This window comes from Hoplias malabaricus, chromosome 4 (assembly GCF_029633855.1).
Source record: "Hoplias malabaricus isolate fHopMal1 chromosome 4, fHopMal1.hap1, whole genome shotgun sequence".
NCBI classification, from domain to species: Eukaryota; Metazoa; Chordata; class Actinopteri; order Characiformes; family Erythrinidae; genus Hoplias; species Hoplias malabaricus.
This window is the reverse complement of record NC_089803.1, coordinates 20,008,672-20,022,340: the sequence shown is the minus strand read 5'-3', so window position 1 is coordinate 20,022,340 and position 13,669 is coordinate 20,008,672. Positions and strand designations below refer to the sequence as shown.

General features: G+C 40.1%; 1 protein-coding gene across 2 annotated transcripts; it reads right to left on the bottom strand.

The window, feature by feature from the left end:
• Positions 1-2,071: 2,071 nt before the first annotated feature.
• On the bottom strand, positions 2,072-6,372 carry LOC136695409 (glutathione S-transferase P-like). Of its 2 annotated transcripts, XM_066669471.1 has the most exons (7): positions 6,249-6,372; positions 4,918-4,953; positions 3,993-4,099; positions 3,705-3,792; positions 3,314-3,417; positions 2,748-2,849; positions 2,072-2,454 (listed from the first exon to the last, which is right to left on the bottom strand). In XM_066669471.1, coding segments are annotated over exons 1-7 (627 nt in total). In that variant the 5' UTR covers positions 6,250-6,372; the 3' UTR covers positions 2,072-2,265. The 2 variants fall into 2 exon arrangements, with proteins under 2 accessions (XP_066525568.1, XP_066525569.1); XM_066669472.1 differs by lacking the exon at positions 4,918-4,953 and having other exon boundaries at positions 6,249-6,346.
• Positions 6,373-13,669: the final 7,297 nt, after the last annotated feature.

Sequence of the window (13,669 nt, the reverse complement as noted above, 5' to 3'; positions counted from 1 at the left end):
CATTCATTGTAAGAGTTTATTCAGTTGAGGGTTGCGGTGGGACCGAAATCTACCCGGAATCACTGGGTGCAAGGCAGGAACACACCCCAGAGGGGGCGGCAGGCCCCCACAGGGTGACACATTCCCAAGTCGCCAATCCACCTACCAACGTGTATTTTTGGACCGTAGGAGGAAACCCACGCAGACACAGAGAAAACACACCCAACTCCTCAGACAGCGAGACTTAAACCCACAACCTCCATGTCCCTGGAGCTCTGTGACTCAACACTACCTGCTGCTTCACCTAATTTGTGTCCAGGTGCTGAGTTGTATGACAGTGTGAGATTAGGTTGTTCACAAGCTCTCATAGTGCCCATGTAAATGCAGTTAGCATTGTGTGGACATAGTTATTGAGCATAATCATTTCACCTGAATTTGCCCTGACGTTTTAAATTAAAGTATGCCAAGTAGGCCGACTGCTTTTCAAATGAACGTCACAAAGCAATTTTTATTCACATGGTCTATAGTAAATTATTTGTATTCTGGTTGTACCTACTTCTTTACTTGCATGATATGTTGAAAGGATGGTGTCTGGTGTCAGGAACGCGGAGGGGACTGACGGAGGCGGACGCACACGCTAAAACACAAACTTTATTTACAAAAAGAATAACAAAACAAAACAAATACATGGAGCTAACAGAGACTAAACTAGAATACACAGGGCAAACGGGACAGACAGACTAGAGGGAAAGCCAGACTATGGAGTGAAACAACGACAGAGGAAACGAAACGACATCATGAAACAACGGAGACAGACAGACCGGACTGAGCGACAAGACAATGGACGCAAAACAACAGTTTCTTGGGAAAGGAAACAATACAAATGACCGACCAACAGGAAGTGACAGAAGGGACTTAAATACATGACACAGACAAGAAACACCTGGAACAGATAACGAGGGGGACGGATTACCGAGACCGACAAGGACGAGGGCGGAGACACGAACAATAACAAACAGAGCCATGTGCCAAGAAAGCACATGGCAGGGAAAACAGACAAGACAGAACAAGGGCGTGACATCTGGGTCAGAGGTTTTGGGTCCACCCCAAACACAAAACAATATCCCTGGCATTCAAACTTGATTATTTAATCACTATTGCTGTCATAAACGAATACATGTTCTCTAGGCCTGCTGCTCCACCCATTAGCATCCTAACATTAACTTAAACATTTATTATAGATCGTAAGTATGAAATTATTAAAACTATGAATATATTGTTGTGGGGATGAAAGTAAGTATCATGGATAAGATGTGCTATTAGTAACAGACTGGGAAATATACACCAGCTCTCTCTGAGTAGTGTTAAGGTAATTTTACCTAGTGTCTCCCCAGTCAGCTTGAGGTAGTGTAAAATAACGTTTGTAGAGTTATGAATTACTTTTTTCCATTTTTTTTGACCCAGGGTAGTCGCACTGAGGTTAAAGCCTCATTTGTCAGAATAATGGCTTTACTAATTAACCTATACATGTAACAAATTACCATTATGTATGTGCGGTAATGGCGTAGAAGCTTAGCTATTATAACTCTGGTATAGCATAGGGAACCATGTAACATTCAGTGCAATATGTTTGTAGAAGCATCTCAGATATCTCCCTGCACCATGCTGAAGGACAGGAAAGTCCTGTTTAATGTACTACATGTTCAAATATTACATTGAGACTTTTCCAAACTGTGATCCAGGTGCTGGTCTCAAAATAAGACTGATAAATAACAGTTAATATTTTGCAATGTGCCTCATTCAAATGATAGGTTGAAACACTCCCTACATCTTAATTGTTAATCGGCAGATATAGGCACGTTGTTCTTTGAGATGTCACAAAGAACATTGAATTTAAATGTTTATTAATGTCTACATGAAAAGAATAATGGCTTATTTTAATCATAATGTGTGTCCTTAATCACTGGAAGAAATTCATCAACCTTGTACTGCAGTAACAGGCGAACTTAAATACTTACTTCTCCACTCATCTACTTTTTGGATCTTGGCTGTTAGTCCATGGTCCAAATTTAAACACTCAAGACAACGTAAACACAGTTTTATATTTTTATTTTCAACAAACAACAAAAAATAGTCAAAGTGTATCAAATCCTGATAAACCTTATAAAAATTACCCACAAAGTGGAATGTCTTGATGCGTAGTATAACAGTCATTAAAAGGGACGGCTAGGTTTACAGTTAATGGCTTTGGAGAGGTCTATCTACAGCCCTTACGTTCCAGCAGCATCACTGCTTGCCATTGCCATTGATGGGCAGTTTCTTGTAGTCATCAGAGTCGAGGAAAGCCTTGATCTTGGGGCGGGCAGACAGCACATCCACAAAGCTCTTAAGAGCAGGGAAGGTGTCAAGGCAAGTGGGGCACAGCACCTTGTGGTTCAGCAGCAGATCAAAGAGGTTGTAGTCTGCAAAGGAGATCTGGGGGTAGAGACCATACCAAAGACAAGAAATTAAATATACAGCAGTCTGGGTTTGATTGCATACTGTTTCTAATAGCTGTGTTGTCTCATTACAGACTTGTACGGCATCGCACCTGGTGCAACTAAATTATATAATTAACAAATACAGTTGAATCTGAAAAGCATGGGTTGTGAATAATTGGTCTGTCTTAATGAAAGTGATGGCAGTTATTAGTATTTGAGTGTACCTGAATACAGGGAAATGACAGAACAGAAATATCACTAGTGGAACACTTGACATGAGTGTCATACCGAGTCACCGACGAGGAAGCCACTTTTGTTCTTGGACAGAACTGCTTCAAACTTGCACAAGTGGTTGGGCAGATCTTTGATGTATGCCTCTTTACCAGTTTCCTGAGAAACAAGAATCAAGAAATGCATTTAAAGTAACACAGGCTAGAATTAATATTCAGAGCCCACAGTTCTACTTTTAAATACTCCTCTATAAACAAGTCTGTTCTATTAGCACAGATCTCCCAATAAACCCTTGTGTACAAGTGATGACAACTACATCAACTACTATACAAACTGTGATAGACAAAATTACCTTGTAATAATTAGGCAAGGATTAGTTAAACGTCTCTAAATTATATGATATTTTCACATTGACATTTCTCTTGCAGAGCTACAAGCATTCAATACAACCAGCAGAACAGTAGTTAAAGACGCGGTTATTCAGTGACTACATGTAATTGCAAATTGTATAATATACGGAAAATGGTAAAGTGAACAACTGCCATGGTTTTATTTTAATGCTGCGACAAACATGCTCTGCTTTAGCTGTGTAAATGTGGACACAGAACAAAGTCATGGCTTACGTATTCCTGGTAGATCAACTTTATGTATTTAAGACGAAGATCTTCAACTCCATCAGCCATCATGTCGATGAGGGAAGCTTCTTTGTCGCACTTCCCATAAGCACCTGCACACGCATTAAAGGAGATCTCAGTTTATTGCTTTTTGAAAGACACAAAGGGAAGCTTGGTATAAATATATCTATTACTAAATTTAATCTTTTTAAATGGACTTTGAACATGAGCTCGTGCAGGACAAGTGCATTTCTATTAGACCATATGTTCTATTCCAGTCTGATATTGAAGGCCTTGTGGTGCCTGAAATCAATACGTTTTTGGAAATAAGTGGGTAATCTTTATATTCTATGCATTTGTGCAATTTCAGTGGTGCACAGATTTTGAAAAACAAATTTACCATGTTTGCGGCCCAGGTGCCTCAGTATGGCGTTGGACTGAAACAAAATTAGGTCACCGTCCTCGAATTTTGGTAACTGTCCAAAGACCTATAAACAAAACAAAATGGAAGTCAGTTTTAGTGAAAAACAAACATCACACAAAGTGGAATACCCCAAAAAAACAAGAGATTGCCCTTTTTTATTAATGAGCACTAGAATACTTGGGAGTTTAGAAATATAGGTATATTTTGAGGGAAGGGGCAGATGGAAGTCAGTGAATGCAGCCAACACCTTAAAATGAGACTCACACATGTTTTCTTCAGGTCTCCCTTCATCCAGTCATCGAAGTTCACCACAATCTCCTTCCACTGTTGACCTTGGTCAGAGAGCAGGATCCGTATGGCACCGCATCTCCCTACCAGCACAGGACAGACACCAAGTCAAAACAGGTCATTACATACGGACACAGCATCCTATAATCCAGGGGTCACCAGTCTAATCTTCAAAGAGTCACTGTGGCAGCAGCATTTCTTTCACACGATGATATTTGTCTAATCTGTTGATTAATTATACAGTGTACTCTTTTAGTGGGAATGAAAACTCTCCAGTAAGAAGAGTCTTTTGTATTAAAATGGATGAACTGAGTTATAATCCCTCATGCACGGATGTCTGTATTAAGACAGAGCTCTCAGTCATGTTGTGTTTGGGTGATATTTGCTGCTAGGTTAACCATACTTCTATGTGGTTTTAGATTCTGAATGAGGGCAGTCATGGCTTGTGCCTCTGTGAAGATTTTTATGAAAACTAGAGTTTTTGTGCAGCCCATAAAACTCATTGTGAACCCTTGTCCCTAATCAAAGTTACAGTTTCAAAACTGCGGCCTGATTGGTCAGTGGTGATGAAAGTTGGACAGGACAATTGCAGCCATGTCAAGTGCAATCAAGCATTGTGAAACTGGAACAGAATCAAATCCCTGCTCGTTGAATGCTTGCCAAGTCTGACGCTGGCACGCTGAATAGAAATTCCTCAGAATATTTAAAGCGAATACTGAATTGAGACATTCAGTCTGTGTGTGCAATATACATTTAATCTAGTTGCTACTTTATGGCATCACATGTATGATCACAACTAAGGCAGCTGACGGAGATGATTTCCTATAAGCGTTTGCTCAGAAAAGCCAGAGGGTCAGGGCTTTGTCACATGATTGTGGTGGAGACCGGGGTTCTCACATACCTTTCACAGCAAAGTACGTGATGGTGTAGGGGGCCACTGTGGTGAGGAAGAGAGAAAGAGAAAGCGAGAGCAAGTTTAATGCGGTTAAATTGGCTGTTATTTTTAAGAAGCCTAATCTTTTCATGCTACTAAAGCCCAGAGAGATGTGTGTAGGTCTACACTGTCCAAATGTTTGTAGTAAATAGTGCATTCAGCTCCTTTGTGTGTACACATCATAACAGAAAAGAATGACACCCTGGAACAGCTGCACATGAGCCCGTGGACAACATGCCCAAAGCCAAGCCCCGGCTAGAGCGGTACACAGGAATGCTGAAGCTCCAGGCTGTACATTAGGGATGAGCTGACTCAACACCAACTATCCAACATCAGTATCTGTTCCCATGGCTGTAGAACAGCCAACTCTCACAGATGTTTTCTAGCATTTGGCCAAACCCAGTAAACATTTAGCCGAATAACGTAATGACTGCCGTCTAATCAACGTTCTCTAAAGGTTGAAAATGAAGAACACAGACATTGAAAAGACGACTATTAGACGCATTTTAGACGTCCATTGACGTTATTAATTGGTCCCGAAATAAATTACTTGTATAAAACGCGTTTTGGACGTCCACTGACGTTATCGATTGGTCACCACTTGATAACTAACTTATTAAGATGGATTTTGGACGTCTATTGACGTTTAAAATATGTCATTGACGGACAGACTACTTTTAGACCCATTTTGAACGTCCAGGGACGTTCCTTGTTTACTGGGAAAGGCTTCTCAAAAATGAGCTGTAACTGCAGTAAAAAGGCCAACTGTTTACATAGGTTTCATTTAAGAGATGTCAGCTGTCCACAAACGTTTGGCAGTGCAGTATACTACCGTGCACTGCATACTGCAATCTGAAGGAGGTCATATAGTTTCTTACAGCTCACTCTAATTCAGACTGACCTAAAACTGCCGTTCAGGGCAGCAGAGCCCATGTTATGTAACTTGGCTTGTGGCCAAGGCAGCCTTCCCCTTCCTGTCTTCGGGAACGTCTTACAACGAAACAAAGGCTTGCAGTTGTCACTATTAAAACTCGTGCCTAACCGAGGAATGCGTCACACGCCTTGCTCCCAGACGAAAGTCAAGTTCGACTAACGTTCCACCTTAAACGGTGCTCTAACTGCCGCTGAACTTAAGGTGGAACGGCGAAGTTGAAGTAAGGAAGTTTCAGCTTCGTCTGGACGGCTGCACTGTTGCAGTACAATCGAAAAGAATCTGCTGTTGCACTGTTGTTCATATGTACCTCGCTATGCAGAAGAAGAAGAGCAGTAGGAAGAGTGCACGGAGGTGAAATACTCACTGTCTGGAAGCTTCTCGGGGGAAGTGCTCTTGTTCTCGGTGCGGAGTTGAAGGCTGGGAGCAGAGCAGCAGCGGGTCGCACAGCTCCTTTTATACAGTGCCAGTGTCCGCCTACTATTTACTGCTGAGTCACTGTGCTCAGGAGTGTTTGTATCAGGAATATAGAGTGTACAGAGCTAAACCTGCATACACACCCACAACATGAGAGATTCTCCTCATAAATCATTCATGAATAGAGTGAAGACACGTTTTAGTGTTAGGGTTCTTGTTTGTGTTTATGGTTAGACTATATAAGACATAGCTGTGTAGTAAATCTCTGATTGATTCCTATGTGGATAATTACTTCAAAGTGTATGTATACAAAGCTGTCTCGCCCTTGTAGGGACTTCAATATTAAGGTGAAATCTTTTTAAGCTAGGTTAAGTTTAGAGTAGTAGTACTTAGGGATATATATCGCCACGAAATGGAAACCTGTGGTGTGTGTGTTTATATATTTGAAAGGCCCAGTGTAGTTATTTAAATTATATTTTTTAAATATTATTTTACTGAGGTTAAATGTCGGGTTAGTGTTAGGTGTAGTGTTAATTAGCTACAGTTCACTATTTCAATGGAAGTCCTCATAAGTAGGACAAAACCAACGTGTTAGTGAGTGTGTGTGTGCGCGCGCGCGTTGGCGTTGACACGGTTAACGTGTTTTCTATGGAAACCACACAAACAGCCCCTGCCCTTCAGGTGCAAACACTGAACAGAGCTCAGTACATCTACTACCTGACAACGTTCAGGTAAAACACCCCCACGTGTTTGTTCAAAGATACAGAACACTCTTTCTGACAATAAATTGCAACTGAAGTCAAGTTTTTATTAATTATGACATCATACCCTAGCATCCCATAATTGACCATATTCTTAACAACTCGTAATGGGTAGGAATTTCACCATCTGAACCAGAACTTACTCTACAGGCCTGAAGAATATTTCAGGTTAATGTATATAGGAATTACAGCCATAACCATTAGTCTCTCTCATAAAGACTATCTGATAAGCATGGCTTTGAATCTAATAATGAAGATATAACATCCCATAATGCTGTCTAAGTGCCTTATAATAATGAGGAAGATTCTAAAAATAATTACTGCTCTGGGCTGGTACATGTTTTTTTTTGTACTTATTTGTAGCCCTTTATTATGGAGATAATTAGTCTCAAAATACTTTACAAATGCGTAAATGTTAATCCACAGATTAAACAAATGAATTGAGACCAATCTCTCTCCATACTTTATTGCTTCGTTCTGATGCTCTAATGTTTTCCTAGATCTCTATTTACACTGGAATGCAGTGCACTATTTTTTGATCAGTATATAGTGTTATATTATTGGTGTATCAACAGATAACACTGGCTGAGAGCTTTATATAAACAGGACGGATGTGTAAATATGTGCCTAGCGTATTCATACTCATCATTACTCAGCACCTGTCAAATATGACATTGCCTCTGGTCATTCTGGAATAAAGCTCAGTCTGAGTGTGGCTCCCTCTAATCCCATCTGCGAGAAACACCTAAAGATTTAAATGGCCCGTGTCCTATGTTATCTTCTATTTTTTCTTTCCCCTGGAGTCCACTTATGCTTGTAGGACAGCAGATGTTTAAAATAGTTGTGATTTATCATATTACTCTATGAATTTAACCACAATAAAAACACACAGGAAACACTTCAAGCCGTGAGCAGACACAGCAACGCTAGCAGTTACAGATACACTAGAAGGTGTATCATGAGTGAAACAACATGCAACTATTAATCTGCAGCCAAATCTCCAACATGCGAATCGAGACGGCTGGGTTTTTTACGTCATAAACCTAATGAACCATTCCCACTCAACAGGTGGAAACGGAGTAGGGGACTGTCCAACTGAATGAAGGCGATGATGTGGAAATAAATATGTGGAATCTAATTATGTAAGTGATGAACAGAGTTGGTTTTACGGAGTTAAACAAATATATTTTAAGACATGCCTGTTCGCCTATTCATAGGTTCAAATGAGCTTTAAAAATATTTTCATGTTGTGTAGGTATTATATAATAGTACCTTAATTGTAAGGTGTTGGAATTTTTGTCTTTCTTCAGACAGCGAAAGGGTCTTGGACAGATGATAATGGAAGTGCTGCTGATCAGATCATAAACGGCAACAGCAGCCTTCAGTGGTTAATGATAGCAGAAACCACTACATTTCTGATATCATTAATGTGAGCTGGGCCCTGTGTAAAGATCTAATGGACTGGAATAAGATATTTTACATCTAATAACTGCAATCAATGCTGATTTCCATGTATTTAAGATTTTTGACCAGTTCTTTGGTTACAGATGATTCACTTATGGCCGTCTCTTCATAGCTATTAGACAAAAGCCTTGTTTTTCAGCTGAAACCGAATCAAGGAGATCCTTTGTAATCCTTGAGGAAATGGTTTGATCCCTTTTGCCATTCTGTTTTCACTTGAAACCAGGCTTCCTCTTTTTCTAAAGCTTTCTTTTCGCTTGTTTAGTTAACGTTGTGATTTAAACTGAAACCTGCAATTCAGTCTCCTGCTACACGACCACTGGTATTCCACATTTCTCCAAAGTTAATTTGAAAAAGGTGTTTTGACAAGGATACAAAGCCAAATGATTCTGAATGTTGATGGTAGCAGCAGTGAGATTGTAGCTTTCATGCCTTAACTGTGTTGGTTGAGTCAGTTTTATTGTGCCGTCAATTGTCTTAAAGAAAAGCTTCACCAGTTTAGTAACAAGACTCGGCAAGCCTAGAGTAACCAAAACAATACAACCTGCTTTTCCAGTCTGCTGATATGCTTCCTGCCAACTGTAAATATGAGTTTCCTTTACCCGCGTGATTCCCAGTGGAAGCTATCCAACTCGTTAGCTTAAGAATAAATAGAATTCTTTTGGTGGCAATTTGTTCATTTAATATTTTCTTTGATTAAGTGGTTTGTTTAAGAGCAGGAAAACGCTTCACACAATGGGCAGTCATTTAATTCTTTGCATGCATGCTTCCTAGTGCTCTGGAAGTGGATTCATAATGAGATTAATCAAACTGTGTGCACTGTTGAGCATCTTTGTCTACAGTGGGTGAATAGATTCGATAAAGGGTGTTGAATATATTGCTACAAAAGCGTGTTGCATTAAAATTGGTCAAAAGTTAATATAGCATTGATTGATCTGTTCAGATTCATGCAACACTCTGCATACGTCTCCAACACCTACAAACACACACCACGCAAGCTTTTGTTCATGGTCTACAAAAGCTCACATCATTTCTCAGTGGAGCTTGTTACTGTGCATCTTTGTCCCAACTGAGTTTGGCCTCTGAGCAAGAGTCCCAAAGGCATGCACACAAACAGGGCTTGGTTCTTTTCATGATTTCCTTTAGCAAACACATTGGACTAAGCAGTCATGAGCTACAAATATGTGCCTCATGCATGGCTGCAGGCGTCTGTAATGTCTCTGCATAAAGGTTCTAGGAATATTGAGATATGAAGCTGTGTGGTATTACAGTCTGCTTCAAGTATAAACTTCTATGATGTTTAGCACATGACTAAAAGGCTAATTTTAGTAATGTGTTTACTTTTCTTTGCCATAATAAGACCTCTCATATTGTGATTCTATGTCTCTTTGGGAATAATACTCTCTTGTCAAGTTCAGGTGAGTTCTTCTAAGGCTGGCATAGCAACATAACATAGGGGAGGATATGGCAACCCCACACAATGTGTATGCTCCTCATTACATGTGAAAGGTTAGGTCATGATGAAAAATAACTGCAGCGTAAAACAAATCATTAGAAAACTGTGCAGGCATTGTGTGATTCAGCTGTTGGTGACCAGTATATACTGTGGCTGTGTGTGCCCTAGAGCCCGGTCTGTGTCTGTATGGGTCGCACAGGAATGCCACTGATTGCATAATCAGAGATATCTTCTGCTTTTTAAACAAATCATTACAAGCTTCTGGCCTAGTCACTGTTAGTCCTGCCCTTACTGCTTCTGTCCGTGAATTGTTGCAGAATATCATCTTTCACTTCCTTATGTCTTTGCTGAAGTGTAGCTGATTGTAGAAATAAGGCTAGCCAAGATACAGTTATGAATTCAGTGGTGAACTAGTTCTTATCTCTGGTCAAGGGATGAGGGAGATATGTGTGCTACATTGTTGAGTGTAGAATGCCAGAGTAAAAAAAAATGCTTTGCTGAATTGCGTAACAACACAACCTTCCACGTTCGGGATCCTATCTGCACTCGCAACTTTTAGAATCTGTGTGTTTGCATAAAACAAACTTGTATTTTAGTACTACTCATTTTATCATTACATTTTAGTTGATTAATGATTTGAAATGATTAAAGCTCAACAGAAGGCATCATGCCTTTGGTAAAAATTGGAAGTAGTAGATTTGGAAGTGGAAGCAAAAACAGTCCTCTGTCATTTTCTTTTGTTTGGAACTGGTTTTGTGAGGTAAACCCTCACTAGACCTTTTGTTACAGACACATTAGTGACTGTGAGTATGAACCATAGTTCATAGTAAATAGGTTTCAGTCAGCCATTAGAAAAGCAAAACAGAAACAACAGCTGTATTTCAAGACTGTAAAACTGTAGCATATATGCTCTCAATAATATCTGGGGGGGGGGGGGGGGCACATTTCTTATCTCTGGCCCCCACTGTATTTAGTCTCTCCTCAGTTTTACGTTGTTAAAATCCACATTCTTCGATTGTAATAAAGGGTATTGTTACACAGTACTTTGTTGCATTTCATTTGCATGCAGTGAGTTAAACAAGTCAACTCCATGTCTCTGTGTTGAGTAGGGTGACCAGACGTCCTCTTTTACCCGGACATGTCCTCTTTTTTAGACATAAAAAAAATGTCCGGGAGGAATTTCACAAACGTCCGGGATTTTGTTTTTCTAGAGCTTACATAGAACTTCGAGAAGCGTTTCTTTCACAAACTAGTCCCGCCCTCCCCTACTCCGATTGGTTCGCTTCAGTGAGAAGGGGGCGTGGTGAAATAGCCTAAAATCTTCTGATTGGACGGTCTGACTGTAGAGCTACCGTTATTGGCCGATAACCTTCTCTGTAAACATTTAATTGGTCAGTCTGCACGTCAGTAGTTTACTTTGAACCAGGGTGGGGACAAGAATGAGGAAAGGGGTGGCATTCTCTTCAGTGTGATATTATATACCATGTTACTGGTGACTAATGGGGACTGGACAAAATTTGCTGTACTTGTAGTCCCAGGGCTAGAGGCAGTACCTCTAAAGTAATACACACTTTAAAACTTGGCAGTTTTCTGAACCACACCAAAGCAAGCAAGCACAGTGGCGTTTGTTTTCTGCTCCACAAACTCAACTGACTGTAAAGGCCATTATAAAGGAAGGGAAGGGTTGTGTTTTTATCAAAACTAGCATTTCGCTAAGTGACAGAGAGGAGCAATAGGCCACCCCTCAGCACGCTCTCTCTCTCTTCACACAGTAAACATACTATTAGGCACATACCTGTTCTCTTATTACACAAACGAGGTCTCATTTCCCAAATCTGTAGCTGGTGTTAAATCACATCTTTTCAGAGTGCGCTTTCCAAAATGTCTGACTTTTGAAAGTGGTGCACACATGATCCTGGTGTAACGTTTGTGTGTCCTACTGCTTCTGTTGTTTTGCAGTCATTGCGTTTGTTATGTGCTATGTTATTATTGCTAAGTTAGGTGTGGTTTGTCTAGGGCTGGACAGTAATTCAATATCAATATATATATGGCAATATGAAATGTTTCAATAACCATTATATGGTATTTAAACACATTTTCAATATTTCAACATACATTATTTACAGCATCAGTCACACACTGACGTTCATTACAGGGCACTGTTCTCAGTTCAGCATTCTTAATATTTAGTTTAAAAATATGAATACTGACAAAGGCAGTAGGTTTATGTTTGATTGTGATGTCATGTTTCTTGTTTGTTCTTGGAAGTGTTTACATTGATATCAGAATTATATCCTATCAACCATAATTAAGAAAAATATTGTGATATAAATCACGGTGGCGCTGCAGGTAGCGTTGCAGTCACACAGTTCCAGAAACCTGGAGGCTGTGGATTCAAGTCCCACCCCAGGGGACAGGGTGTGTGGAGTTTGGTGTATTCTCCTCCATTTATTCACACTCCAAGCCTGGGCATGTTTGACATAAACTGGTAAAGTTTTAAACCTAAAGGTCAGCGCCTTTTACACTGAATCAATTTTTGCTCAGTCATCAGGACTTGGCATTTTGTTCTGGAGAATAGTTGTGTGATTATGCAATAACTGCTTCTCCTGTCTGCTTCATACAGGCACTGCAAAGCCTACAGGAGGTGTATATTTAGATTATTAATTCCATTGTAATATACACCTCTATTGTACAAGCTCCAGTCACTGGGGTACAGCAGGGATAAATGGCCTTTGGTCTGCAGTTACAGTGTTGTGTGTGCACTTTGCTGTCAGTTTGTGGAACGCTGTAAAATATTTATGAGTCCTTTGTTGTATCACAGGTGTGAAGCCTTATGGGTGGGATGAGCTGCTGTGTTTAGTGGCTTCCACTTGAGAGTGGGCTTCATTCTTGCGTTCAAAACTGTCAGTAATTTACAACAGATTACCTTTAGAACAGGGATTTTTTTCAAATTAGTGCAAAGTCCAGAGTTCCAAAGTCTTAAAAACCATGATTTAAACCTTTTTGAACAAAAATGAAATGTAGATTCTTATTACTTTGATCAAACATAGACCTCTCGTATTGGTGCAGGGAAACAAATTTGAATGTAGTTCTCATTTTTGTGGATGTTTACTGCATTATTTAAACACCGCAGCTGTCCTTCACATCGTGTGAACATTTCTTGAACTGGCCGATGGAAACGTTCCAAAATTACTTCAATGAATGTCAATGTAAAAAGACTTTTATTCCAATTAATTTTGGAGTTGCAGCTGTAAAATTCTGAGCAACTTTGATAATGGATAAATCGTGATGGTCATTATGTTTTTGTCAGAGCTTCTCCAAAATGGCAGGATGCTCTCTGTATGCAGTGGTTAATACATACTAAAAGGGGTGCAAGGAAGGGAATGCCAGTGATACACAAAGGAATTGAAGGCTAGCTTGTCTGGACTGACTCCACAGAAGAGCTACTGTAGTACAAACTGCTGAGAATGTTAACACAGGCTCTGATAGAACAGAGACAGAGCACAATGTGTATTTCGGCTTGCTGCAAATAGGGCTGCGCAGAGGCAGAGCTGTCAGAGTGCACATGCTAACCCTTGTCAACCACCAGAGCAAGGGATAAAGTTGATCGGACTTGACTGGATGAAGTTGGATGAATCACATTTTCTTTTACATAACGGTGACAACCGGGTGCATGTGCGTCACTTACATGAG